This window comes from Petromyzon marinus, chromosome 1 (assembly GCF_048934315.1).
Source record: "Petromyzon marinus isolate PM22_M1 ecotype Great Lakes invasive population chromosome 1, UKy_Petmar_22M1.pri1.0, whole genome shotgun sequence".
NCBI classification, from domain to species: domain Eukaryota; kingdom Metazoa; phylum Chordata; class Hyperoartia; order Petromyzontiformes; family Petromyzontidae; genus Petromyzon; species Petromyzon marinus.
This window is the reverse complement of record NC_133667.1, coordinates 19,116,675-19,143,433: the sequence shown is the minus strand read 5'-3', so window position 1 is coordinate 19,143,433 and position 26,759 is coordinate 19,116,675. Positions and strand designations below refer to the sequence as shown.

Sequence of the window (26,759 nt, the reverse complement as noted above, 5' to 3'; positions counted from 1 at the left end):
CTGGGATCGCTTAATCTTGTGCAGGCAGTCACGGGATCTTAACAGGCAATTTGCTGGAGGGGCACAAACAGATTAAAGCCCCCATGAAAAGACGGCTTGCTTTATAATGACATTTCCATGACAGAATTTACGAGATCTTTCCGTGTATGTGATGTGTTTGCAGATGTGTACATCGGAATTTGCCTATGTCCCATGTTTTACACAATAGATACATCATGCCCATCTCAGCATTCGCCTTGCTCCGATTACACTGTGTTTAACAACTGTGAAATGCGTGTATAGCTGGATGCATTCAGCTCACGCGTTGTTGCTTTTATTCAAGAACAATACGACTATCTTCTACATTTCCGAAACTGCCACTGTCCACATCTTGAATGTATAAAAATCCAAAATGTTTACAACTTCAATTTAGCCCGAGATATTTGGTTTCATGGCCAAACTCAGTTCATGAAAACAGTTTTGTGTATTTGTATAAAATCACAGCACGACACCAATGTCCTTTGAAGCATTGTGGACAATAATGAACATCTGCCATAGGCTGTTTGGCTAGACAATGTTTATTGTGCGTGTGGCATCTGAACGTCATTCAACTTAAATACAACAATCGTCAATGCAAAAAGAAAATTGTCAGATCATGCTTTGAGAAAGTTATATATTAACACAACCACGTGAAAAGCTGTGCACCACTTCCTGTGGAGACGGCTTGTTACAGGCGCTGATGGGGTTTTTTGTGCGTGCTTTTTTGCTGGCTCAAAGATCACAAACGCCGTGGCCAAAAACAGCAGACACTAAAGACCCCCCCCCCCCCCCCCATGTAGGCAGACAATGGATCTTGGATCGGACACAAATGTCCAAAATTACATAAACATCTGCTTCTTAAAATCTCCGAATCTCATCTCGACACAAAAAAAACTGCTTACATTTGATTTTGGAATGGGTTTTTTTACGATTAAACATCTATGTCATAATCGTGTACTGTATATACCAAAACTTTAAAAAAATACACCTCTGATGAGCATGGTTGGATACGTAGGGTGCAAAAGAAGTTTAACATACATACATGTTACGTTCATACACACTCGGTTTGTTGAAACATGTCAAAAGTACGGAAACTAGAAGTGCATGCATCACTTTAGTTCAACGTTAGTTGAACAACCTATCCCTGCCACTTACTAATTATGTCAGCTTTGTTAGCGCCCAAAGAGCAATGCATTTTGAATTCCGCAAGGAGCCAAGACGCACGTCTTGGCTCGTTGGGACACCTCAGGCCTCCACTTGGCATAACTCATCCCCACTGTCTTCAACCGTGCACTTGGGTGATTTGCCATTAGTCAATTCGTTGAGTCACGTTCCGTTTCTACGACCACTTCAAATCGTGTCCAACTCATTCCTACCCTGGCCCGTGAACACAACCGAGGGCACACCCCACCCATCCCATCCGCACCAACCCCTCCATCCATATAAACCTGCCACCTCCATCTCCCTCCCTCCCTCTTGCGGCCTGGCGACAGACTCATTTGGGGTGCACCTTCACTGGGCAGGAATCTAGACGCGGCCGATGGGGTTGGTGGTCAGCATGCAATGTTTTGTCAACTTTATTTTAAGCCATGTTGCACGTAAGCATAATTTAACCTAGACTAAGTTAAGTTAAATCTGCACATGCTGAATTTCTCCCCATGTTTTTAAACTTACATTTCTGGACGGCTGAGCGAGGCTTGTGATGTCACAGCGAGCACATGTCTTGGGTGCCATATTGATTCAAATACATGTGCTTGCTGTGTCTGTGTCACATGGACTCTGCAGGCTCTGGAGTTGATCCAGGTGAAGAGATCTGCCACTCAATTACAAAGTGCGCTAACAGCATGGTTCCGACCCAACTCCATTGCCAATTCTAAGCCAGTGTTGGAAATGTTGCATCTCCAACACAGGGGCATGTGTTTCTCTAGAGGATAACCACTGATTATATCACCCCATTTAACGATCCGACAGAGATTAAATGCCAAGTCAACCTCAAAAATGGGATTGGAACCCACAGTCTCCTCATGAGTAAAATAAACTCTAGACACAACAACAAATAGAACAAGCAAGAAAGAGTCCTTGTTCGGAGAATTAGGCCTTCAGCCCAGCTAGGACTTCACACAAGCGACACTCCTTCAATTGGGCTTGATAATGTTAATGACAAATCCATATTATTATTTATATTGTTTGGTCATTGATGCCAAACCTAACAAAATGACTTCCTCAACATGAGAACTTGGCTTCGGCTCAGGTAGGCATCTAGAACTATTGGCATTCGTGTCCTCAACCAGCAAGCCAAATCGGTCAGAAATGTTTAAAAACAACAAATCCATTACATGCACAGTTTGGCATTTACAAACCTTGACATTTCTCCGAGATTAAATTACCCATTACAGTAGCTTTCCTCCACTGTGACAAATAATAACTGATAGATTTGGTCGGTTTGAACATGGGGAAACTTTCCACTAAGCAGAAAAGTATAGGACAATAAAACTAAAGTTATTAAGTTGGAAAGAAACAAATATGTTGTTGTCGACAAGTGCTGCACATCTTCTTGTTTGGGAAATAATAAAATAACAAAAATAAAACATAATTAAATAAAATTCTCACGACGTTTCGGCCACAACACAAGCAGCTGTCTTCAGGTGACGAAACAGAACACAGTGACTTTACCGAAAGAACCAAGAAGATGAATCCATGCAGTCACGAAAGCTTTAAATCAAAATTTAAGTGCTACACAATGCAATTACATGATCCTAATGTAAATTTCCAGTGAAGTACAATATCACAAAATCAATCACTCAAGGTCGTCTGACACTTCCCATGACAGAGAAATGACCACATCGAGTGGTGCTTCAGTAAGGATGAGATCCAACGGGACCTGCCAACTGGACGACTTCCGTGCCAAATGCAACTATTTTTAATGGTGAAGGAGACATTGTCGAGTTGGCCAAACTTATAAAGCAATGTTTTTGGCATTTCTTGAGTAACAATCCAAGACCACATTGACGGCTCAGACTTCAGGGACAATGTCTCATCAGGCTTAACCCCCATTATCAAAGCATTCTACCGTCGTGAGACGGAAGAGAGTATCCTGATGAAAATTATTTCTAAAGCATTGTTGTCTCGCTGAACTTTTCAGCTTTTGATCGAGTTTACTTGTCAAATTACATTTTTGTGACACGCGCTTCATTGGGGGAAATATACACTGAATTAAGATGTTCTTCTTAAGGCACATTGGTGTACTGATTTCTATGATGAAGAACGCAAAGAAGCGTGGACAGGTGCATGCTTGGAAAGACACCGGAGAGGAACATGGATTAGAGAACGTACGCAATTTAGAGACGTAAAGTTTGACTGTTATAAATAGTAAGTGGTCTTAGACTGGACACGTTGATGGAGAGGACTGAGTGGCAGCTACAATGAGAGAACACTCGAAAGGGGGGGTGTTCCATACAGAGATGGAGCGATGAAATCAGCGCGTGTTGAGTGCTAGATGGATTGTTGAACTGCCATACCGGGAGAGATGATGACGGCAATACAAAACAGGAGCATCTCCATCCCCCCCCCCCCCCACCAGGGTATCATGGCTGGTGCCGTGGTGTGGGGGGCAGGCGGGGGACACGAGGCAGTCAGTCGCACCTTTGTCATGCAAGCATCTCGCGGACAAAGATACACTGTATAGACTTTACAGACTGTTGGGGCAAGTGCTGTTAGCGAGCACCTATGAAGGCCGGCACAGCACACAAGGGGGTGAGTGGTCGGCACCATGCTCGGCCGCCTTTGTCTCCCTAGTGGCGACATTTACACATCGTGCCAGGCGCTCATTTGAGGCTGAGTCGACCGAGGGGAGGCCCAGGACTGATTCAGATAATCATCACTGGTGTTGGGCATGACTGGGAATCGAACTCAGGTGGCCGGGTTCGTAGTGCAGCTCGCTAACCGTAGCACTACCGCTCTCCACTCGCGCGCAAACACACACTCGCTCTTGATCATCGTTAAGTACAGTATGTATTTAGTATTTATTGTGCTTTGTATTGTGTAGGAATGTTTTTTTTTGTATAGGGTTTTTACATATTTATTTAAATTATTTAGTTTTTAGTTGATTTGATATACAGTACAGGACTTAGTTAAATTGTGATGTGTCTATTTTAGTGGCCATGTACCCAACCATATTATTTAGTTCAGGCTTAAGTATTGAATATCGTGGATTTGGCTTTCGCGGCACATTCCAAAAAAGTAACCCCCCCGCCCCCCCCCCCTCCGCGCGATATTCAAGGGTCTCCTGTATACACACTTTCAAATTCACATTAATTAATTTTATTTGTGGGGAATGGGAAAGGAATGGAAATGCAGACAATATCACTCACTAGCGTGATCCTATGGCTGGCTTGCACTCTGGGGTATGGTTATGCATAGCATTTGAAAATAAGCACAACTGTATTTTTGCCAGATTTCACAGCTGCTCGAGTCCCACTTCGGAGTTATAAGTTGGCAGCTATTATTGTCTTTGTTTTGTAATTTCATTTAATAACTTGAATATTTCAGAATTTTCCATGGACTATTGTAAATATACACAATTTGCCCCCTTCACTAATGGTGTGCAAGGGTTTTTTTTAAAAGCGCTTAACAGCAGACAGCAGGCTTTAACTATAACCCGCAGAACTTGTCAGGCAATTGTTGGCATTTAACCGACTCCAATAAAATTGGCATGATGACAGGTGTTCTTACCACTACGCTATCCAGCTACCAAGGCATGTGCCTATAACATGGTAATCAAAAGGATACACAACATCCTGCCAAGTTGGCATTCTGCATGCAACGTTAGCTCATTGCAGGATTGTAGCAACCCTAAATATACCTGCAATTATACCGAACAACAAAAAACAAACAGAAAACTAAAGTGGTAAAAATATTTTCAAATGCCTTTGCCAATTGAGCTGTCACATCGGTACAAACACATAAAGTAGCTCTGACGATATCAAGGATTAAAATATTTTTTTTGGATGGGGATGGTCCAAAGTGCACACTGCTCTCTCACACATACACAGGTGTGGGCCCTCCTGTGCCCTGAAGGCTAAACTACCAAATGGAAACATCACAATAAAAACAAAGTTGCTAAGAATCGCCTAGAGGTATGCCATTTCAATGGATACTGAAATATAAATAAGTATTCTGGACGGTTTTTTTTTCTTCTCAACAATTTAACAATTGTCATGTGATCAGAATACAGGCAAAAAGCTAAACATTCTTTTTTGGAAATAGCTAAAACAACATAGCCACATTTCAACCTTAGATTGATATTGCTTCCCTTAATTTGATAACCATGAAATTCCTGGGTTACTACAAACACTAGACTGTGCGCTGCAGAAGAATGTTAGGTCCATACTTATCCAGTGGGAATGCGTGCCAGGCTGAGATTATCAAATGCACTACACAGGATGCCCTGCCTTTATTTCCAAGGGACAGCCAGTGAATATTGGCAGTGCTATCTCAGTACTTGGACAGAGTGGATGCATTACTCCCCTAAACAATTCAATCATTTCAATTAATGACATGACGTGTACCGATAATTACATCTTGCATATCAGATCCTTTGCAATTAATTTTAATCACCATGTCATTTGTGTCCTTCATTAGGCCAAAATAACAATCCCACTAAAGTAGGCTTTTGTATATCAAGTGACTCAATGGTGTTGGAAATTCTCCCTTCCTATGTCCTTTACATGGCATTTGTACGATGCCAGACTATGTGGCCTAAATGCACAGACTTAATGGTCTACACTGAGTCAGAGGGAATCAGCTTAAATAAATTAGACAAGTTAATTCGATTAATGTCTCAATCTGGTGTATTACACTCTCATGTCTATCATCAGTGATGAAATAGTGAGGACTACAGCTTCAAGGAGGTAATTTTGTACTTCAAAATGTGCATCGTGATGAAACCTTGAATTATTAATGGTCATAATTTGTTACCACTTGGTAGCTATACTATTTTTGTGACGTAAGGTAAAGGGGTGGGGGGGGAGTGGTGGCACAATGGTCAACACACTGCAGTTGTAACTTCGCGACCTGAGATCAATTCCCAGCCACGACTCGCATGAGTGGTGATACCTGAACCAATTCTGGGCCCTCCTCTTCACTAATCAGAGTAAAAATCTGTATTTATACTGGAGGAATCCAATGAGCTGTAAAGCTTTTTCACAGATTCCAGTAGGAGCTGGTCAGAAAGTTACAACAACAAGCAATACAAAACACGACTGGAGTGTCAAGTATAGGAAAGACAAGAAAATGACTAAAATATATATAAATTAAAATTACATATCTTTTATTTCACCAGGTAAAGCCCACGTAGATATCAGTTTATTTTTCAGAAGCAACCTAGCCACAAATGATAGCTCAAAGAAATGGCTTATAACGTGGAAATGAATAGCAGCCAAATAATTTTAATAATCACCGGCATGAAGATTTTTTTTTATATATATCCAAATTAGGAATACTAAGTACATAATCTAATTTTCACCAATGTTCACGCTATACTTTACATTTACTCCGTTAAGCTATCATTCAAAAACACCATATGGGAGTTATAAAAATAAATTACTTCAATATGATTATTGCAATGCTCAAGGCAAGTATGTGTTATTACAATGATTGGAAGTGTTTCTTTTATGGTAAATATAATTCAATAGAGAACGTGCTAGTCCCACTGATACAAAGTAACTTTAACATTCCATTGAAACACGCACAATATTGATGTATTTAATTATTCAGATCTTTTTTGTTCAAAACATGCTTTACTTCGTTTTCAAAATACACAACATTAACACGTCAACGAACTTCATATGTCCCGTATGAAACAAAAAGGGAGCCAAAACCATTATTGTACGGGGGATCTGAATGCAATCAACGTGGAATTTTGGAGGTCACGACCAGCTGTTCTCCTCATTAGAGGCTCCCTGGGAAAAAAAATTGCGGCCAATGCAGTAACAAATTCCAGCCAGCCATCTGTGCAGTCTGACTTAGGGCCCTATTTATATCAGGAGGCTTTGTGGCATTCATATGCTATTACTGAGGCCAACAGCTGTCTTATGATGACAGTGTATGTTGGCAAGGAATAAGTCCAACATTTGCTCAGTATAATTGTGTTATTTTTCTGAATGATACATTTGTGAATTCCTCATTGTAAATCTAAAACAGCAAAAACGAATTCATGAGGATCAAACACATATGTCCAATCTGACACGTCTAATGCTTTATTGATGCATTCATAAACCATCTTGAGCAAACATATTAATCATGTGGCAACATCTATCTTTATAACGAATGTGCAGGCTATAGGATTATTACATTCAAATGTAGCTATTGCTTTAAAACAAAAAAAAATCCAGCAAATGACGATGGGGTACTGATAAGATAGAAATATACTTTAACATGGAAAAACACAGCACTGCCAAAGGACCGTGAGGTCATTTATATTCGTCACATCCTCTTTGCTCGATGCTAGGCACGCCCGGAACTCCAGAGGAAATATCCAGGATGCTGAACATTCCTCCTCCCAACTCACTACACGGCCAAATCAAACGTTATAATTTAATCAACCATACATAGAAACTGTAATTTTTAAAGTTATTTCTGTACCTACTTTCAAAAACTGATTCATATAAGTATGTCAATTACCAGTTAAGCATTTCAATAACAATTTTCAATCGTTCCATCCAAGAGCTTTAAACACAAATTATTGTTCCGAATTTATCAACACTTCAAACCAAACCTTTATTGGAATTAACAACAATGCCAATTATTTACCCAGGCAATCCTCCCTGAGTGGCAAGACTATTTTTAAAAAGGACGTGTGAGTTGGGTATGTCAGTCCAATTAATGTAATGGGTTATTTGGCATGTGGGAGGAAAATGTAATACCTGGAGACGACTCACGCAAACGAGGGGCCAACAACTCAGCACTGTCATGTCCTGGCCACACCTCAGCTGCATAACGAACTGCTAAGCGCTGGTGGTATGCAAGGACTTAACCGGGTTCAAACCTGCTCAGCCTCTAAGTTCTAATGAGATTGAGCACATTTAGGGCGATTTATTTAGAGGCATTATTCTTTTAAATATTATTTTGGAGCTTAATTTGATATAATATCAATGTACATGGAATGTTAGCATTTTATTTAAATATTTGTAAAAAAATAACCGTATATCCAGCTAGCATGAAAAAAGAGTTACAACTACAGTAAGCTCCTTTCAAGATCACAAGTGGTGATAAGCTCACCTCTCTTAACCCACCTGACCAGTATGGCCAGAGTTCTCTTGCAAGGGGCAGTTTCTGTCACTGCAATGACACGAGCACTATGCACGTGTCTGACCTTTTTACCTTGAGTGCTATAACTGACTTAATTGCTCTATTTATAGAAGCAACATTAAATGAAGAATCCTCCACATTCCTTGGTACATAAATCATGGCCGAAATCTGTTCAAGCATTTCAAAATGTTTTAATTACATGAGTAATACACTGCAACACAGTTATTCTGGTCAGGGTGAGCCAAATGTTCAGCTGCTGAAGGCCAGAATTAAAAGATCATAAGTTAATATTTTTTACAAGTATTCAAACCAATATTATTTAATGGGGGAAAAACTCAAATGACGACAATTTCCACAAATGTGGCAAACATTTATAAAACTGCCAAATGCCAAGAGATAGAGTAGCTTCTCTGAAACATGGAAATTATCTCTACGTTTTATATTCAGCTGAAAGTAAATATTTAACTAACTCCCCGAAAATTATTATCAGAATGAAACAACTAACTCTAAATTATATTTGTTTGCATGTTTATATGTATGTATGTTGAACTTATTTCGCACCGTACGTAGCCAACCAGGCTAACCGGAAGTGGGGTATAATTATCGGTACAAATGTGGATATTTGTTTTCCTGATTTTTGTTTGGGACGAAATCAACTTGCGTCAACTTTGTGTGAAGGTTGGCGACACAGTGGGGGGCCAAGGATACCTTATCTGCACACCCCCCCCCACCCCCGCGAATGGGAACCGGTGGCTCTGCTCAGAGAGACAGCGAGGTCTCCGAATAGGCCCCTGCCCCCCTGTGCCCGGAGTTGCTCGTGCCCCCCCTTTCTACAGACCGGGGGGGGGGGCGCTATGCATCTCACTGGTCAGCAGATTCCCTCCCCTCACCCCCCACAGATTTTGATTTGATGAATAGTCTAAATTCAATTCAAGAATCGATCAAATGTAGCTGAAGTGGCCATGTGAACATATTACATACAAATTTCGATTTAAAGCTTTCGTGACTGCAAGGATTCATCTTCTTTGGTTCTTTCGGTAAAGTCACGTAGAATGAGAATAAAATAATAAAATAACACAATAAAATTCTCACGACGTTTCGGCCACAACGCAAGCGGCCGTCTTCAGGTGAAAGGTACAGACCTGTTGGGACGACAGAGCTTCAATAAACGCTGAAGGTCTGTAACCTTTCACCTGAAGACGGCCGCTTGCGTTGTGGCCGAAACGTCGTGAGAATTTTATAGTGTTATTTCATTATTTTATTCTCATTCTACGTGACTTTACCGAAAGAACCAAAGAAGATATTACATACAACTTGTACAGACATAAAAACATAGATCAATTCGATGCACATGACATGAGGCTTCAGAATCCACATCGAAGACTCAATGCACCATTACACCCATAATGATAGCAAACTTGTTACAGTGCTTCCTTATTTATTTAAGCTACATGTTGTTGCTAAGTAACCAATAAAATCAAATAGGGGGAGGGAAATAACATAACTTATTTTTAGTACCTATCATATTTAGCACATAACTGTGGTTATCTTAAAAGAATGAACGTATCGTATATGTACAAGGCGTGAGAGGAGGTTAAGCAATCGGAGACAAGGTCTCATTGTTTGAAACTTGAAATTCCAGTATGGGCCTCATCCAGTTGCTTTGTAAAATGTTTGCAGCCAAACTTCAACAATCACTCGGCACACTTGAAACTGTCAATTCCAGGTAATGGATTAACATTTTCGTCATTTATTTTTTGGCATCTTGGCTACACGTATATGCTTCACATGTCTCACATTCCATTCCTTGAATTGTTAAGCGTTCAACAAGAGTGACTTCAACTCCGAGAGCAGCAATGGGCATTTCTCTGATGGTTCTGAAGAATTCCTGAACTTCTGCATTATGAATGCAAAGCTTTAGCCTGAAGGCCACTTTAGAATAGAACAGTCAAATAGCCTTAGCAATCAGCATAAATGAGAGCCAATCGCTGAGTAATGTTTAAAGCTCAAAACCAAATGATCATGAATTCGAAAAGCGACATTAAACACCACGTGATATGAGATGTACATATATGGCGCTGAGATTTTTTTACTTCAATATATTATTTGTACGTGCATATTGGAATTCATAAAAAGACATTCCCAATACATCTTTAAATTCAACTTGAGTTTGTTCATTCATGAAAGTCAAAGTGACCAACTGATCAATAAGAGCATGGCAGTGGTAGAAGGCAAAAGAGCATGAGGCAGTGGTAGAATTTCAACATTCCTATGGCAAGGGCAAAATAATATTTTGGACAACCGCTGTTGACTCTCAACAAAGATCCTCCATATAGCCTTTAGCAGACTGTTTGGGCAAGCGCTGTTAGCGAGCACCTATAAAGGCTGGCAAAGCCGGCACGTCCTTTATAGAGGTGGGTGGCCAACATCACGCCCGGCTTCTTTGTCTCCCCAATGGTGATGTTTACACACTACACGAGGTACTCATGGGAGGCTGAGTCGACCGAGGGGGGCCTCAGGACCACACTCCGTGTGTGTTGAGAGTGAGGAGCTTCACAACCACAGCATAACGTGGCCACTCTGCAGAAATACGGTTACAGTGCCGTAATCAGCCAAACGAAGGGATTGCCTGCGTTTTTCAGCCACAATCTGGTGAGCCAGACACACTCAACTTGAGAGTCTGGATGATTGCATTCACAACACCTGACATGCAATGTGAAACTGCTTTCCTTGTTAGTTGTGCCTAACAAGGAAACGTTCACGTAGAAAATCAACTGAACACTAAAAAAAAACCACACGAATGCGTAATTCATGGAAGGAATTTTTTTCGGGCGCGACAGGTTATCGCTTTCCCGCTTCATAAGATGCTCTTCAACATTGATGTGCGGTCTTGTCACTTGGAATTTAACTAGAATACAATTTCTCTCGTTCCCATTTTAACGGACCCAGTATGACAACAGTATACAGGAAAAACACAACCTCGTTCCGTGCTGGCAGGCAGCCAAACGCACAAGTAAACACGCGAGGCAATGCTGGCCCAGGCCCGCGAATGGATAATGAGACGTCATTCGTCTACATGTCTTTACATTTTGGTAACTCGTTTTAGATTTTCTCACCCATACACATAGGTGGTGTGATAGATTACGTTTCAACTTTTCAACTTAGAAAGTTAAATTGCAATCATTAACACGTGCATGTGCGATATTAATGTAAATATAAGTCGCTATTAATGATTATTTTTCATACACATACATGATATATTATACGTAATAAGGTAAATTATTTACATGTGTTCTTAAGTCTGAGTTCATTGAGAGTTTAACCTTGCGGAGAAATGGTATGAGCAAGCATCTGCTGAAGTTTCACCTTCGGTAATGTCATTTAGCAGCAGACTGTTAAATTATTTTAAAACCAATTACCTTATCTGCATTGCGCAATGGATAAAACATCGAGAAACATTGTGTCATGAGATATTCATCATGCTTGGGGGTATTTGCTTTACATATTTAATCCACTTCACGTTGAATTCTATCACGAAAATTTGCATCGGCATGGAAGTGTCTCAAATACGAAGTGAGGAAGTGTCAAATATAAAGAGTCCATACATCACAAATGTCCATCCCCAGCTAATTAGTGCATTTCCTGCATTCCGATACACTTGGTGTGTAAGTAACGTTCCAGTTAAAAAGACTGTTACAACACAATTGATGCTAGCCTGGTCTATATATTTCCTAAACCTGTTTTCTCAGTGGCCAATAATCAAGGCTATAAATGTCAAGATGTGCTTTTCTCATCGTTTACTGATTTCATCATTGTTGGCATTAGCAGAGCTAATGGACCCCGGAGTGTAGATGTTGGGGACGACTCCACATGTACGGTTTCCAGAGGCAGATATTTCCAGCAGTGAGCTTTGGTAACTTTACTGTACCGATGGGTGTTGATCAGGACAAAACTGGTCCATAGCTGTCTCTGCATCTCTGCTGGCTCTCAGTCCGTCACATTAACTCACGTAAATTTTGATGGTGACCTCCGGTACCAAAGAAGTTATGCATACATCTGCAGAGGCTGTTTGCTGCTATTTACACATCTTTACATGCTGTTTGAAAAAATATTTCTTCGTGGCACAGTTAATTCAAGACACAGACATTGCAGCAAATCCTTTAAGCAATTATTTTTTGCCTGCAAGTTTTGAGCAGCCCCTTTGAGCACTTTGGCTGGTATTCTATCGCATTTCAGACAGACAGAAAAAGTTTATGCATTTAACCTTAGTTGGAAAGCATAATAAAAAAATCCAGAAACGCAATTATACTTTTTCCATGGCTCCAGGCTACGGTATCAAAAGGCATTTGATTAATATAACCTTACATTGTTCATATATGTCCAATGCCTTGTTTGATTAATAGAAAAAAACACTGACTGACTCACATGTGGGAAAAATGCAGTGTATTTTTCCAACCTTGAAAGCTCTTACCACACGTCACTTGCTGACTTTTGGATATTCAGTGAAATATTTTTTGAAAAACCTATACATTGTGACAGACAAGGATGTGATAAAAATGACAGGAAGTTAAATAATGCTCCATATAAGGTTTGGGTGAAGGTGAAGATAATGATCAAGACTAGAGCTCAGCAAGAAACACACCCCTTGATTGATGACAGAGGCAGGCCACTTGACATTTGCTCTTTGCAGAAATAGTTGTTTTATGGCCACATTTTTTTCTCTCACATTTATTAAGACGCAAATCTTGCAGTGCAAAGTTTGTTAAAGGCATCTTTTTTGGCAAATGCGACTTTAAAAGTGTCCATTGTGTTCTGCAACCAAGCTTCAAAGTCACTCATCCTCGAAGAAGAATGAATCAGAAACGTGGACATGACAAACAAAATGGAATAAAAGCTGAAGAGTGTGCAAAGAAGCATGGCGAGGTGGATGATTGAATTACACTAAGATATTGCAATAGGAATTCATTGAGTAGAGATCACAAGTTAAATACATCACATCGACTGTTAAGACAAGTAAGTGGGCTTGAGCAAGAAACGTTTCAGGAAGGGATGATGGAGGGGACGGGATCGTAAAGGACTTCACTCAGGAGGCCTTCATCCAGCGGTGAATGAGTGATGATGATAATGATAAATGAGCCAAGATTGAGTTGTCATTGATAAGTTTTACCGTAAGGCACTAGTGGGAGCTCAAAGCAGGTTTCCGTAGGCGCAGTGGAAGAGCCCGTTCCTCTGATTTACTATCTCAGACCACAGCCTCCAAAACCCCAAGATTAATGGGGGAGGGGGGAGGAAGGGCGGGGCTTAATTACATCAGCAGATTCTGTGGTTACAAATGTTGGGTGGGATTTATTGTCATAATGACAAAAACAGAGCAGCACGTTTCCTAAATTACTGTAAAGTGGTAAGTTTGGATTTAAGTGTGGATGTTTCTGGATAACCTTCGAACAAAGACGACCACTGCATCGCGCGCTTTCAGATGCGCTTCTCCGGCCGTCTGGAATGCTCTTCCGTCCAATATTAGGAAGCCACTATGCACTTTTTAATTCTCGATTGAAAACTAATTTCATAAAAACTGCTATATATGTTCTGTTTGTTGTCCTTCCCGGGCACCTCCATAACCTTTACAGACTGTTGGGGCAAGTGCTGTTAGCGAATAGCACCTATGAAGGCCAGCATGGCACACGAAGGGGGTGGGTGGCCAGCACCACGCCTGGCCGCCTTTGTCTCCCTCGTGGAAATATTTAAAAGACCGCACCAGATACTCATTTGAGCCTGAGCCGACCTACGGGAGGCCCAAGAACAGTTCAGATAATCATCACTGGTGTTGGCCTTGAGCGGGAATCGAACTCGGGAAGCCGGGTTCATAGCGCAGTGCGCTAACCTCCACACTACCGTTCCCCACACATACATATACATGCATACATACAAACCATGCGTGCAATTTGCATAAATTGGTGCTGCATAATCTCCCAAGAGCTTGTGCCTTACCTCGAGCACAGGTCCTGCTCCGAGGATGGTCTGCTCCACACCGCTGGCGTATCCCTTCTGGCTCAGCGCCGTCAGGTGGTGGATGAGGAAGTTGGTGCTCTGCGTTTTTCCGGAGCCGCTCTCGCCCGAGATGACGATGCACTGGTTGGTCTTCTGGCGCAGCATCGCGTGGTAGGTCGTGTCGGCCACGGCGAAGATGTGCGGCTCCTGCTTGCCCAACTCGCGGTTGTCGTAGAGCCGTACGTATTTCGGGTTGTAGATCGGCAGAAACTTGAAGGGGTTCACCGCGATGAGAATGGTGCCGACGTACGTGTAGATTTTCTCCTGCTTGAAGCGCACGCGCAGGTTGTCGAGCAGGGTGCGCTCGTTGAGGTCTGGCAGGCGGCACAGGTCGTCGTAGTCCTGCTGCGGGGGCTGCGGCAGGAACCCGCGCTCCACCATGCGCCGCCGCTCCTCCGTCACCTTCATCCACGAGTCCAGGGGACCCTCGTAACGGATGGAGCCATCCATGTTCTTCTCGCGCAGCAGGAAGCGGTAGTCCTCGCGCGACTTCATCGGCTGACACTGCTCGTCCAGCGCCCTGCGCGGCCACAGCAGCATGCGCTGCGCGGGGCAGTCGGTGGGATTCAGGATCCATTCCTCGCCGCCCGACTCCTTCACCTCAGCCAGGACGTAGCAGGTTCCCCGCTCCAAGTGCAGCTTCTCGATGAGAGTTTGGATCACCTCGGCCGCCGTGGTCCCACGCTGCGCCAGCACGGGGCAGTAGATGGTGTCTTCTGAGATGACGCCAGGGTAGATTCGCAGGGTGCATTCTTCTCGCTCCAGTCTATTAAGCCTGTTTCCTCCAATGCCCCCTCCGGAGTCATACGTAATACTCATGGTCACCCCTTGCTTCGTGCTACCACTGCCTGTCTTCTTTTCTCCAGCACATCAGCTTCTGATTATTGTTTTCCCAAACCTAAAGTAAAGAAACAGAAAAAAAGTTCAGGAATGGTTGAGCACCATTGCCGGTCAAATATTATAGGATGTGTATCTACCAAATGTTTTAAAACGATTTTATTACAATGGCAAACCACGTTACAATATAAACCATTAATTAAGTGCGATACATGTATAACAACATTTTTTTAAAACACAATAAATGCATAAGCTGCAACAAGAAATACACTGACAAATGTGCAAAGCATGCTTTGGTATTCAACGTGATTGGTTTGCCGATAAACAAATATAAATTGACACGTTTGCGAACATAGCAACTTTATTTGTTTGGCTTTGTTGGGTGGTGGATGAGTATAGCTTTAATTGACCTTGTACTTTCACGATCTGACCCAAAATAAACCGACTATGAATCATATCGGTCACGAGAGTTTACATAGTCATTTTAAGAGCTATTTGTCAATGTTGATATTCATCGCCAAATAATACTCACGCAACAAAAGAGAACACTGCTTCACGAGTTAAAGTGGGTTAACACGATGAAAAATAACAGCCAAATTAGCCTCCCTTAAGTGACATCACAGGCGTGTAAGGATTTTTACTGTACTCGCTAGGTTGAACTTTAAAAGTTCACATGAACGTTAAGTTAATTGACAGCCAATAAAGGTTTAGGTGGGAGCAAAGGGGGGGGGGGGGGGAGGCACAGAGCCCAAGGGGTCTGCAGCAATCGTCACGCATCACGTGACCTGAACGTTAAGTTCCACCGCGGCGGTGGTGTGAACATTGTACTTAACGCAGGCCAAAGAAATTCCAGTGTGTGCCCACCCTGAGCCTTGTTGCAATACGACTTCTGCTAATAGAAGGGAATGCACAGCTTGAGCCCCCCGTCTCATCAATATCGGGCACCCCCTCAGCTGCCAACACAGCATTCCAAACAGAACAAAAAAATGAACCAGCTGTGACGAACGCTCTGTAAAACAATCATGAACTTTTCATCTCAGACATTTTAGTTCATGACACATGATCACAATGAATTAAATTTTAGTCCAACAACTGCACAAAAACACTTATTTTGTATGCCCGATATAAACGTTATACGCAAGCGTGAAATACACACGTGTATAAATGGAGGGTTGGTTTTTAATTCACAATATGTGACTCGCCTGCAAAAATACCGCTCGCTTACGGATGATATTTCATATATTTTGTTCAGAAATGGGATTCATGATATTCACATTGGCTGTTTCCTACAACATGCGTAGATATACAGTGGTAATTCAATAGCTGCTACAGCAGTGGTTCTTAACCTTGTTGGAGGTACCGAACCCCACCAGTTTCATATGCGCATTCACCGAACCCCTCTTTAGTGAAAAATAAAATGAGATTTTTTTCAAATTCAAGACGTAGATATGTTTTTTACTGGTACACAAAATGAGCCGTGCATGATCATTACCTTGTTCAAAGAATAAAACCAACACAATGCATAAACTCACAACAAATTACATACCTGGAAATCAACGTGACTTCTGCTGTTGCCTTTGAGAGATCAGTTCAGATATGCGTGGCTTCACCTTGGCAAGTGCCACTCTCATGTCATTTTCACAGCAAAGTCTGTTCCTTTTCTTCGTTTTTATGTCCAGCATCCTCGAAAAGGATTGCTCACAAAGATATGTTGTAACAAATGGTATAAAAAATCCAGGGCTTTCTTAGCAATAACTGGATACTTGTTCATTTGTCGACACCAAAACGTTGAGAGCGTTGTTGTTCTGAAGAGTTGCTGTTGAACCTGGCTCTGCTGAATTTCAATGATTTCGTCGAGGAATTCATCATTGACATCTGCTGTTTCAACAGCAAACGTGAACGGCTGTCTCACCCATGCTGGATATGACTCTCTTGTAGGGAAATATCCGTCGAGAGACTTTGCAAGCTCATCTAAGTGCGTGGCAATTGTTTGCTTCAGTTCCGTGGATACAGAAATATCTCCGATTCCAGACACATCTTCAATCTTACTTGCACAGTCGTCCAGAAGCGGGAAGTTTGCGAAGTTATTGTTCTCTGTTCGTCGTTTCCATAACGGTAGCTTTTTTTGAAAAGCCTTCAGGTGTTCTTCCGCTTCCATGATATTGACTCCACCACCCTGCATCTGCTGATTGAGATGATTGAGAGCTGCGAATATATCAGCCATGTACGCTAAAATGAGAATGAACTCAGGATTTTTGAAGCAATCTGCATGGCAGTGTTGGTGCTCTTGCAAAAACAGGGCTAATTCCACACGCATGGCAAAAACACGATTCAGCACCTGTCCCCGGGATAACCACCGAATATTAGAATGGAGCAGAAGTACCTCAAATTCAGAGCCCATTTCTTTACACAGCTCACTGAAGATGCGGCGCCTCAGAGCACTTTTTCGCACATAGTTCACACATTCCACCACAGTTTTTAATACTTCTGCCATTTTTGGAGGTAAGGTTTTTGTTGCCAACGCATGCCTGTGCAGAATACAATGCGTCACAATGATGTGTGGTGCATCGACCTTTACTAGCGCACCAAAACCAGACTTTCTTCCCAGCATGACTGAAGCTCCGTCCGTACAAACTGCAGAAACCATATTCCATGAAAGATTGTTGTCTCTGAAGAAGTCATCCACAAGCTTCTTCACATCGGCTGCCTTCGTTGTTGTTGTAAGAGGCTTACAAAATAAAAACTCTTCTTTTATCATGTCGTCTTTCACATAGCGTACAAAAACAGCAAGCTGGCTTAGATCAGAAACGTCTGTGGTTTCGTCGAGTTGAAGGCTGAATTTTGCCGGGCTTGAAATCAGATCCGCGACTACTTGAGCCAAGATGTCTTTACTCATGTCTTCTATTCTGTCACTGACGGTGTCATTTGAAAGGGGAATTTGGGATAATTTACCTTCGGCCACTGTTCCGAGTATCAGATTCGCCATCTTTAATGCAGCTGGTTTCACAAGTGTTTCACCAATGGTGTGTGGCTTGCCCTGCTTTGCGATCAGGTAAGCAACTTCGTACGATGCTGTCAGGATCGGTTTGTTAACAGGTACAAATCCAAGAGCAGGCAGAGTGGCCCTTTCATCGAATCTGGCTCTCTTCACCCTGAATTCAGCAAGTGTTGTGTTCTTGTATTCCCCGTCTCCATGCAGCTTCAAGAAGTGTTCCTTTAGTTTTGCCGGTGCAAGACTAGAGTTGCTCAACTTGGCGTTGCAAATCATGCAGATAGGACGCTCACTCCCATCACGTTCCGTGATACATGAGAATCCATGTTGTACATATTCGTCCGACCACTTTCTTCTTTTGCCCGACATAGTTAGTATGGATAAAATATTAAAGAAATCACACGACGTACGACAACAACAGTCACACGTTGACTACTGAGTACGCACTAAATTCCCCGCAGCGCTGATTGGCCAAGCAGTGTAGCATGATCATCTGCAGCCAGTGATGGCCAAGCGGGCCGTGTGTGTCATCACAAATTTACACAATAATTCAAGTGTGTCCGGACCTCCGTGGCGGGGGCTCTGCCGAACCCCTGAGATCGACTCACCGAACCCCTGGGGTTCGATCGAACCCAGGTTAAGAACCACTGTGCTACAGTTTGCTGAATAATATTACTGGAAGCATAAAGCTGATTACGATAAAACAATCACATAAAAGGTATTTTTACGGAAATCCTGTTTTCTGAATAACTGTTATTTTCAGTGAACATGTGTGTTATTTGTACTGTCATATTTCTCATTTTTGGTAGAACTATGTTTTAGCTTTTATTTCAACAGCTAGGGAAATGTTTCCAATTTTTTTATTTCTTCAAAGTAAACATTACGTGGAAAATTAGGAATAAAAAAAAATGTGCGACATGCGGGAGAAATGTGTTTGGCCAAAAGAATGGATGCAATCGGCAAAGCTGCATTAGTAAGCAGGCTGTGTGTGCAGCGGGGAGTGGGACTTGCGCACTATGAAACACGGCCCTGACCGGCAGCACATGCGTGCATTTGTAAAGGACATTAACAATTTATGTTCAGGTTATTACATTTTAATATCCTGTGTTTTATTGGAATTTTTTTTTTATTAAGAAGCGATGCAAGAGTAAATTAAAATAATTTACCGAAATAAAAATGTACGATTGATAATGTCTCTTTTGTTTTGGCCACGTAATGATCTGAATCATAACATTGGCTGCAAAAAAACCTGTGTTAAAAAAAAAATGTTCAAAGTTTATCTGTTATGCGGATGACACCGTTAAGCCAGCTGCTATTGTACAGATCCTCTACAATATGCTTTCACGTTGAAAAGCAAACAATCTGGAAATATTACGTAAATTAAGATACGAGGAATATAACTCTTCACGACTTAATTTCAAAGTAGCCATCTCATTTTTAAATGAAATGCTTCCCATAGCAATGAGTCCCATGGCAACAATGCGCAGTGTGCTATTCTTGCCCAGTGTCGTGGGATCTTAAACTTCTTGGAAGAGAGCAGACAATGCACTGCTTATGCTGTGCTTTGACACTTTTCCAAAAAGGTCAAGTTCAGGCCCAAACTGTGAACTTTGGGGACCCATTGACCACCCAGTCTTGCCACAGTAGCAATAACAAAGCAAAAATTCAATGCACATGTTAAGCACTCGCTGCATTATATTTCATAGACATTTTCATTGGAACTATTTCTTAAACGCTGGTAGAAAAAAAGTGGCGTAAATAAAACAAAACAGTCACATTTCAGCAAAGACAAACATATTGAAATAATGCACTTTAGTTTATTTGCAGAAGCAGACTGGTAACATGTGTGTGTTTTTGTGTCAGCTTAACAGTATCCATGAAAAATAGCTACAAGCACTCGCTATAAACCATTCAGTGAAACACCCAAACTCAGTCGTAGGTTAAAGCTGTCTAAAACAAGGTTTTGATGTAATATAAAAAGAAAATGTATTTTTTTAATGTATGGCAATGTGTTGTTAAAAGACATCACCACAACACTCTGGCCAATTTCGGATTAAAGTTTACCATGAGCAACATTTAGACATTGGCACGGAATAATCGAAAAACCTTTCAATGCTATTTTTGAACAAAAGTAATTGAATTGCTACTTGCAGGCATGTGGATGACAAGCTTGTTTTCATTGTAAGTGGCAAGTCCCAAATTCTTAAGACTCCTGCTATTTAAATGTTTTCTGCACAATGTGCCCCTGTGTCAAGCTGCCACAAAGATGTTTCAAATCGAAACGCCGAGCGAGCTTCAGTGTTTTCCCAATGTTTAACACGTAACTGTTATCGGTGATGCATTTCATGATATCACCGAGTGGCCTGTGGCAGGAAGCCACAGTGCTGCAGAGGCCGACACAGTGCATGCTTTGTCCAGCATAATGGGGTTTGATTCCTCACCGTGAAAGTTTAAACCCTTTAAGTCGCTTCCAACGTTGTCCCTGTCTGACTGCTAGTAAAACGTTACAGGGAAGACTGAGCATTCCCATTCTTCAAATCCACCTGAGCATCACGGTTAAACTATAGACATCCCTTAAGCAAGCACACAGGCATCTGTGAAAAACACTGAGAAATCTGTGAAAAAGAGCTTCATAGCTCATCGGATTTTTCCAAGATAAATCAAGATTCTGATTCAGGCCCTCTACTTGCAGGCACGCATACATTACGGCAACGTGCAAGCTTTCTATAGCTTGTGTGCAAAAAAGTATGGAGCACTATACGACGTTTCACACACGTAATAAGCAAGCATACTTAGTAGGAGATGGCTCCTTGTGTAAGGCTGTGTGGTGGTATTCTCCATAACGTCTTCCTGGGAGGAAATGAAGGGCTGCGCCCAGGGGGGGGTCATGAACGTGGCCAAGCTGTAGCAACAGCCAACCACCTCGGGCTGTATTTGTGTTTAAGAGACATTGTTTACGTAAGCGCAGGCCTTGCAGCCCATTTAGCCTTTGGAGGCTGTGCTGTAACACATTCACTGAATAAACTCTGGCGCGTTTTGCATACACCCATGGCACGTGTGTTTCAAGAACAGTAAAAAAAATCCTCCACAAGCTAAGACACCTCCCAAACATTTCATTCTGCAGTATTTGTACAATAGCATCACTATACATTTTATATCCTGCTCAAGCTGTAGTTCCACTAAGAATGTGACTAATTTAGCGTAAGCATAATTGAAAATAACTCAACGCATTACTATTAATGGATATAAACCTGTATTTAATGGCTCCAAATGTTTCATTCAATTCAATACAGGTTATTAAGGTTATGGTATCGCATTCATGAAATTAATATACTTTGTAGGTTAAATATATGGCTGAAGTACCATGTGTTTAATCGTCATGTTTCTGCCTTGAGCACATGACATTAATACAAACGTATTACATTTTCAGACCTGGGCAAAGTAATGTCCACGCTGCGCTAATCACCCACAGTGTAGATACATGTATCATTTGTAAAAATAGAGTTATATATCAAAATATTCCCAGTACAGCATATAAGTCTATGTTAATTATAACTTTTATATGTAAATAAAAGGTAATTTAAAATGTATGTTAAAAAATAAAAATGTACAGTTATTTTCAATCCCCCTACTGGGTGGAGGCAGGGCCTAATCCAAATGCAAAATCATAGTCGACTTTTATTCTAAACAAAGTGCATATTTTAAAAGTCACATTAATTATAGTACATTTAAGTGCAGTAATTTCGATAAATATTTTTTTAAGAAAATGAAAAATCTCTTGTGACCGACCACGAGCTCCAACGGTTGCCAAGAAAGAAAACCTCAATAGTTGAATCTATGGAATCGATACAGTACAGAGAGCACAGCACACTGAGCACTCGTGGGACCAGCTGTCAACTGTGCACAGTGGTGTTTACACTGGCCTGCTGCACCACATGCTTTTACTCCCAGTGAGCTGTCAACCCCCAGCGGTCCAAGCGGCCACATAACGTTTGCCATTCACTGGGCCCTTTAACTCATGTGCAGAGCTTTGCACTTGTAATTTGTACTTTTTGGTGAAAAGCTACAGTGCCCATCAATTTGTTCGGCCAGCGTATATCGCTGGAATCATTTAAGTAGTTATACGTTTAATGCCAAGATTTGTCTGGTAACGAAATATAGCGTAACTCTTCCTATCCGTCATGATTTAATCCACAAATCCTATTATACATGGGCTGTGGGGTAGCCACAGTTTCTCATTATCTAAAGAGCCAATAATTATATTTTTGATGGATTATAAAAAACATCAACTTTGACGACAAAAGTGGTTGTGATTGTATTTTCCATGCGTATTACAGAGCGTGCTATACATTTAGGGTCTTTAGTAAAGTGCACTCTGTGAGTGATGTTAATCATACAGCATTACCCCAGAGTTGAAAAACAATTGAAAGAGGGGCATGAGATAGCCCAGGTTCATGATATAGCTCAGTTTCAATGGGCTGTCCATATGGAGATGTCAGTAAATGGCAGAACATTTCTGTGCAATTTCCCACGACCCCGTAAGTGTCGCGGTTACTGGGCAGTCCGTTATAAAATCCCAGCGCTTTGAATGGAAAGGGTGCACTTTATTGTGAAATCACACCCATAACACAAATTCGAACGTCTTCTGCATTCATAATAAAAAAACACACAATTACATTGTACGTTAAAACTGTTCAACCAAAACATGCAAATAAAATAGTGTGGTTTTGAATGTAGTATGTGTATTATACCATTGCCACTTAAGCACTAAAAATGTAACTCAAAAACATTATACGAACGCAAGTAACAAATGATGAATTCATTGAAGAGCAACTCGAAGAAATTCAATTCCAAGAGATTTTGCCATTCAATTGCTTTGTCAGTCTTGGTGAATTGCAGATACACTGCCTTGAAACGTATACATGGGCAGTGCGAATTTCTGTGTTCCATGATTTGGTGTTCGTAGCCAGTCACACACAGGAGTCTTATACAGTATTCTCCATTTCTGCATTAGGTATCTGCATCTTCTACGGTTTGTGCAGATTCGGTTAAGTGCTGCCCGTTGCATGGAGGATGGAAGCCTGGCAATGCGGTGGTGGCCGATGTCTCAATCACTGAGGGTGCCAGGTGTAATGCCTGGTTTATCACCACATTGCAGATCAGCCGCAGCATTTGAATACATGGCAGGCTTCTAGGCCAGTTTCAGCATGAGACCTTGCTTCCAAAGCATATCATAATGCCTTGGACTGGTAAATGTGGCACTAGTGTTGACTTTTCCTTTGAATCCAACTTCGATGTTCATTGCAAGGGCCGTGATTTGATCACAGCAGCTGCTTCCCAGGATTGGACACTGAAGAAGTTTGACGTTTGAAAAGTCACTTGGTGTTTTGGGTCAAAGGGGGAGGTGGAGGTGTTCTGCAGATGTCTAGTCCGTCAGTTCTACACCCGCACTGTCACTGACCGCATTATCCAACTGTGTGTGTTGGCTATTGACGTCGCCGGCATATGTGGCGGGATGTTGCATACTGGGCAAGGCAGATTGCGGACACTGTACATTTGAAGGGCTTTTACACAATCACGATGGAAAGCCGACCGATTCGCACCGAGATGGTGACCTTTCTCTCCATGTTCTGTTGGCAGCAAGTTGTAAGATCCTCGCTGGAAACGTGGATTTTTTTTGTTTTAAGCGTGAGAACATCAAAGTAACTTATCTCCATCATCTTTAAAAAGATACTCACTTTCCTTGGGAAAGAACCCCAACGGTCAGTTTATAAATCCTTTCACTCGGGGTGATTTAGTGGAAGGTTTGTCCTTAAGAAGGACCTTTTTAATGGCTTAAGAAGTTGCTCTTTTGACCGGGAGGTCGATAATGGACGTTCAGTCACTGTTCTGATGACAATTTAACAGGTAGGCTTTCACGACCAATACTACCCATAAGAGGTGTTTGGGTTAGATTATGTAAATATGAATGTCTCATTAAACCCACCACCACCACCCGATACAGCCAATTAGTGAAGTTTGTCACAGAAACAAAATATGCCAATTATGTACTAGTTCAGCACACCTTTGTGTTGGCGAGTAAATCCACAACATTCACAATTCGAGTACTGTACATTAAACCCACAACATTTACAATTCGAGTACTGTAAATTGTAAATGTTGTGGGTTTACTCTCCAACACACCGGTGTTTACGTGACAAACCTTACTAATTGGCTGTGTCGGGTGGTGGCGGGTTTAACGACACCTTTATATTTACGCGATCTAACCCAAAAACCGATTATATTATCGTTCCGATGACATTCGTTTTCCACAGGACAGGGTGGGCCCTGAGAAAGCTGTCATCGTCCACCCCTCGTCATGTTCACTGCCCTATTATTGTCCAAGACGGATTCTATTATTGTCCAAGACGAATTTGATCTAAAGAGAATCCAGAAATAAATAGGGAACGTTCTACATTTCACATGTGCGTACTGTTATATATAAAATCGACCGCAGTCAAAGGATGATATTTGCACGTGAAAATTGTTTCAAATAATACACACAGACTCAAATATTAAGTAAAAAAAAAACAATGATCTGTAAGCAATACTACACATTGCAGTATCCTTTACATTTCCACATATGCAATAATTTTGTTTTTATACATTTATTAATGGTCTAGCCTTCTTCCTACGAGTTGACGATAAATTATTACTTTTTTTTAATACTGTTCTCCAACCAAGTTTCCCAAGCACTGAAACTAATTCCATGGGAAATTCGCACAATAAATTCTTTGCGAGTACTCGTGGCTAATCTTAGGAACCGAGCTGGATAAACAAAAACTAATACCAACTGAAGAGTAATGAATGAAAAACATTGCAAATTAAGAGAGCATGTTTTATAATTTCGGGAACGTTTTAATTTCACCAGCGCTGGCATGGAATGGGTAATTTAGGAACAGAATATTAAGGAAGTGGTTCGCATAAATGGAGGCGAGTAACAGATGTATTTTAACAGTAACATTAGGTATGTTTGATTTGTAAAAAAAAAAGACAAGCAAGCAACACTATGCATGTGTTACCGTTGGCTTGGGTCAATAGAATTTCGGCTACCATAAAATAACTCGCGTTTAACGTCATGTGGATATTGCCATCAAGATGCCACGATTATGCTAAATGTAGTGCTTTCACTAAAATCCAACATTTTACACAAACTTATGCATGATGACTCTGACTTAAGTTCAGTGAAAGGTGAACAGATTTGATTACAATAACACGTCCAGTTAAAGTGCATTTCAGTTGAAAGGAACTACTGAACAAATACGTTATAAAACAATTATATATTAAAAAAATTGCTTGAAACTACTAATCATTTTGATGTTACTCAAATGGAAAATATTGCGTAAAAATATAATACTCTGAAAACAAGTTTATAATATTTTTACACTAAGTTTCTGAGCATAAGCATTTAACACCAATGAACAGAACCATTTGATACCAGCTAAGTTACTCTTCCCCATTCCGAAACGTCTGCAAGTTGCAAGGTGGGTCCCGTTCACCATTGAATGTCGGAACGTGCAAACGGTTAGCGTTAATTTTTATTAAAGAGAGGTGGAGCGCCGTTGTGTTTAAAAAAACATTGTGCTCACTACAGAGAACTGTATCGAGAAGATCGCACTTGACGATAACTGGCGTCAAACTGTGCCACACGCCCTCCCGCATGGCCTTGTGGGAACCTGGGTACCGATCAACTTATTCTATTTGAGATTTTCTTCCAATTTCGCCCTGATGACGTACACGTAAACATACGTCATCAGAATAGGAAAGGTTTAGTAGGCTTGCCTAGGAGTCAGAGTGGGGGCCTGAGCAAGGGATCAGCAGCTGGTGGACTGGACTAGCCTTTTCATCCAATCTTGTTCCTGGACTTTTCCCCTGGACTTCAGCGTTCTCTGGGTTTGATATATAGCTGATGATCCCTGTTGTGTGTATTGGGCTTAATGTTGGTCTGATGACCATAATTCGGCCTAAATTCCTTGCTTTTTGTTTGTTATCTCTCTACAAATGTGTATTTTTTCCTCCGTTTGTGTTTTGTATCTTTATTACTATGTAAATATCTTTAATATGCAGTTTCAGTCATTAAGTGCTCGATAAATGTAAATTCGTATTTCTTAACTAGCCTTCTATGTATTTTAAAATGCTGTACACATGCCACTGACATTGCATCCACAGGATCTCAGGATCGGCAAATTCACATTCCTATGCGACTGCTTAAACGTACAGTCAGAGCATCTCGGTCACAGCATGGGGTGCTTGGTATACAGGTCGTGGATTCAATCCCGACCCCTGTATATGTGGAGTTGCATGTTCTCTCCGTGGCCACGTGGATTTTTCTCTGGATCCTCCAGTTTTTCCCTCCACATTTAGAAACATGCGTTTTAAGAGTATTTGGCTGCTATATTTTCCACACTTCGTTGAGCTACCATTTGTGGCCAGCTCGCTTCTGAAAAAAAGAGCTCTATAGCTCAGTGGTGCCCTACCTGGCAAAAATGAACATACTGTAGGTGAGTTTTAGATTAGT

At 41.3% G+C, this 26,759-nt stretch overlaps 1 protein-coding gene across 11 annotated transcripts in view; it reads right to left on the bottom strand.

Moving 5' to 3' along the window:
• MYO9A (myosin IXA) overlaps positions 1-26,759 on the bottom strand; it is a 208,414-nt gene that overhangs the window by 140,639 nt on the left and 41,016 nt on the right. For 5 of the 11 annotated variants that reach the window (XM_032966347.2, XM_032966409.2, XM_032966493.2 and 2 more), the window contains exon 1: positions 14,314-16,534. In XM_032966347.2, coding sequence (XP_032822238.2) covers positions 14,314-15,192 — 879 coding nt within the window. In that variant the 5' untranslated portion in view covers positions 15,193-16,534. Of the gene's footprint in view, positions 1-14,313; positions 16,535-26,759 lie in introns of those variants that run through there. The other 6 variants (XM_032966852.2, XM_032966932.2, XM_032967016.2 and 3 more) reach the window with 2 other exon arrangements.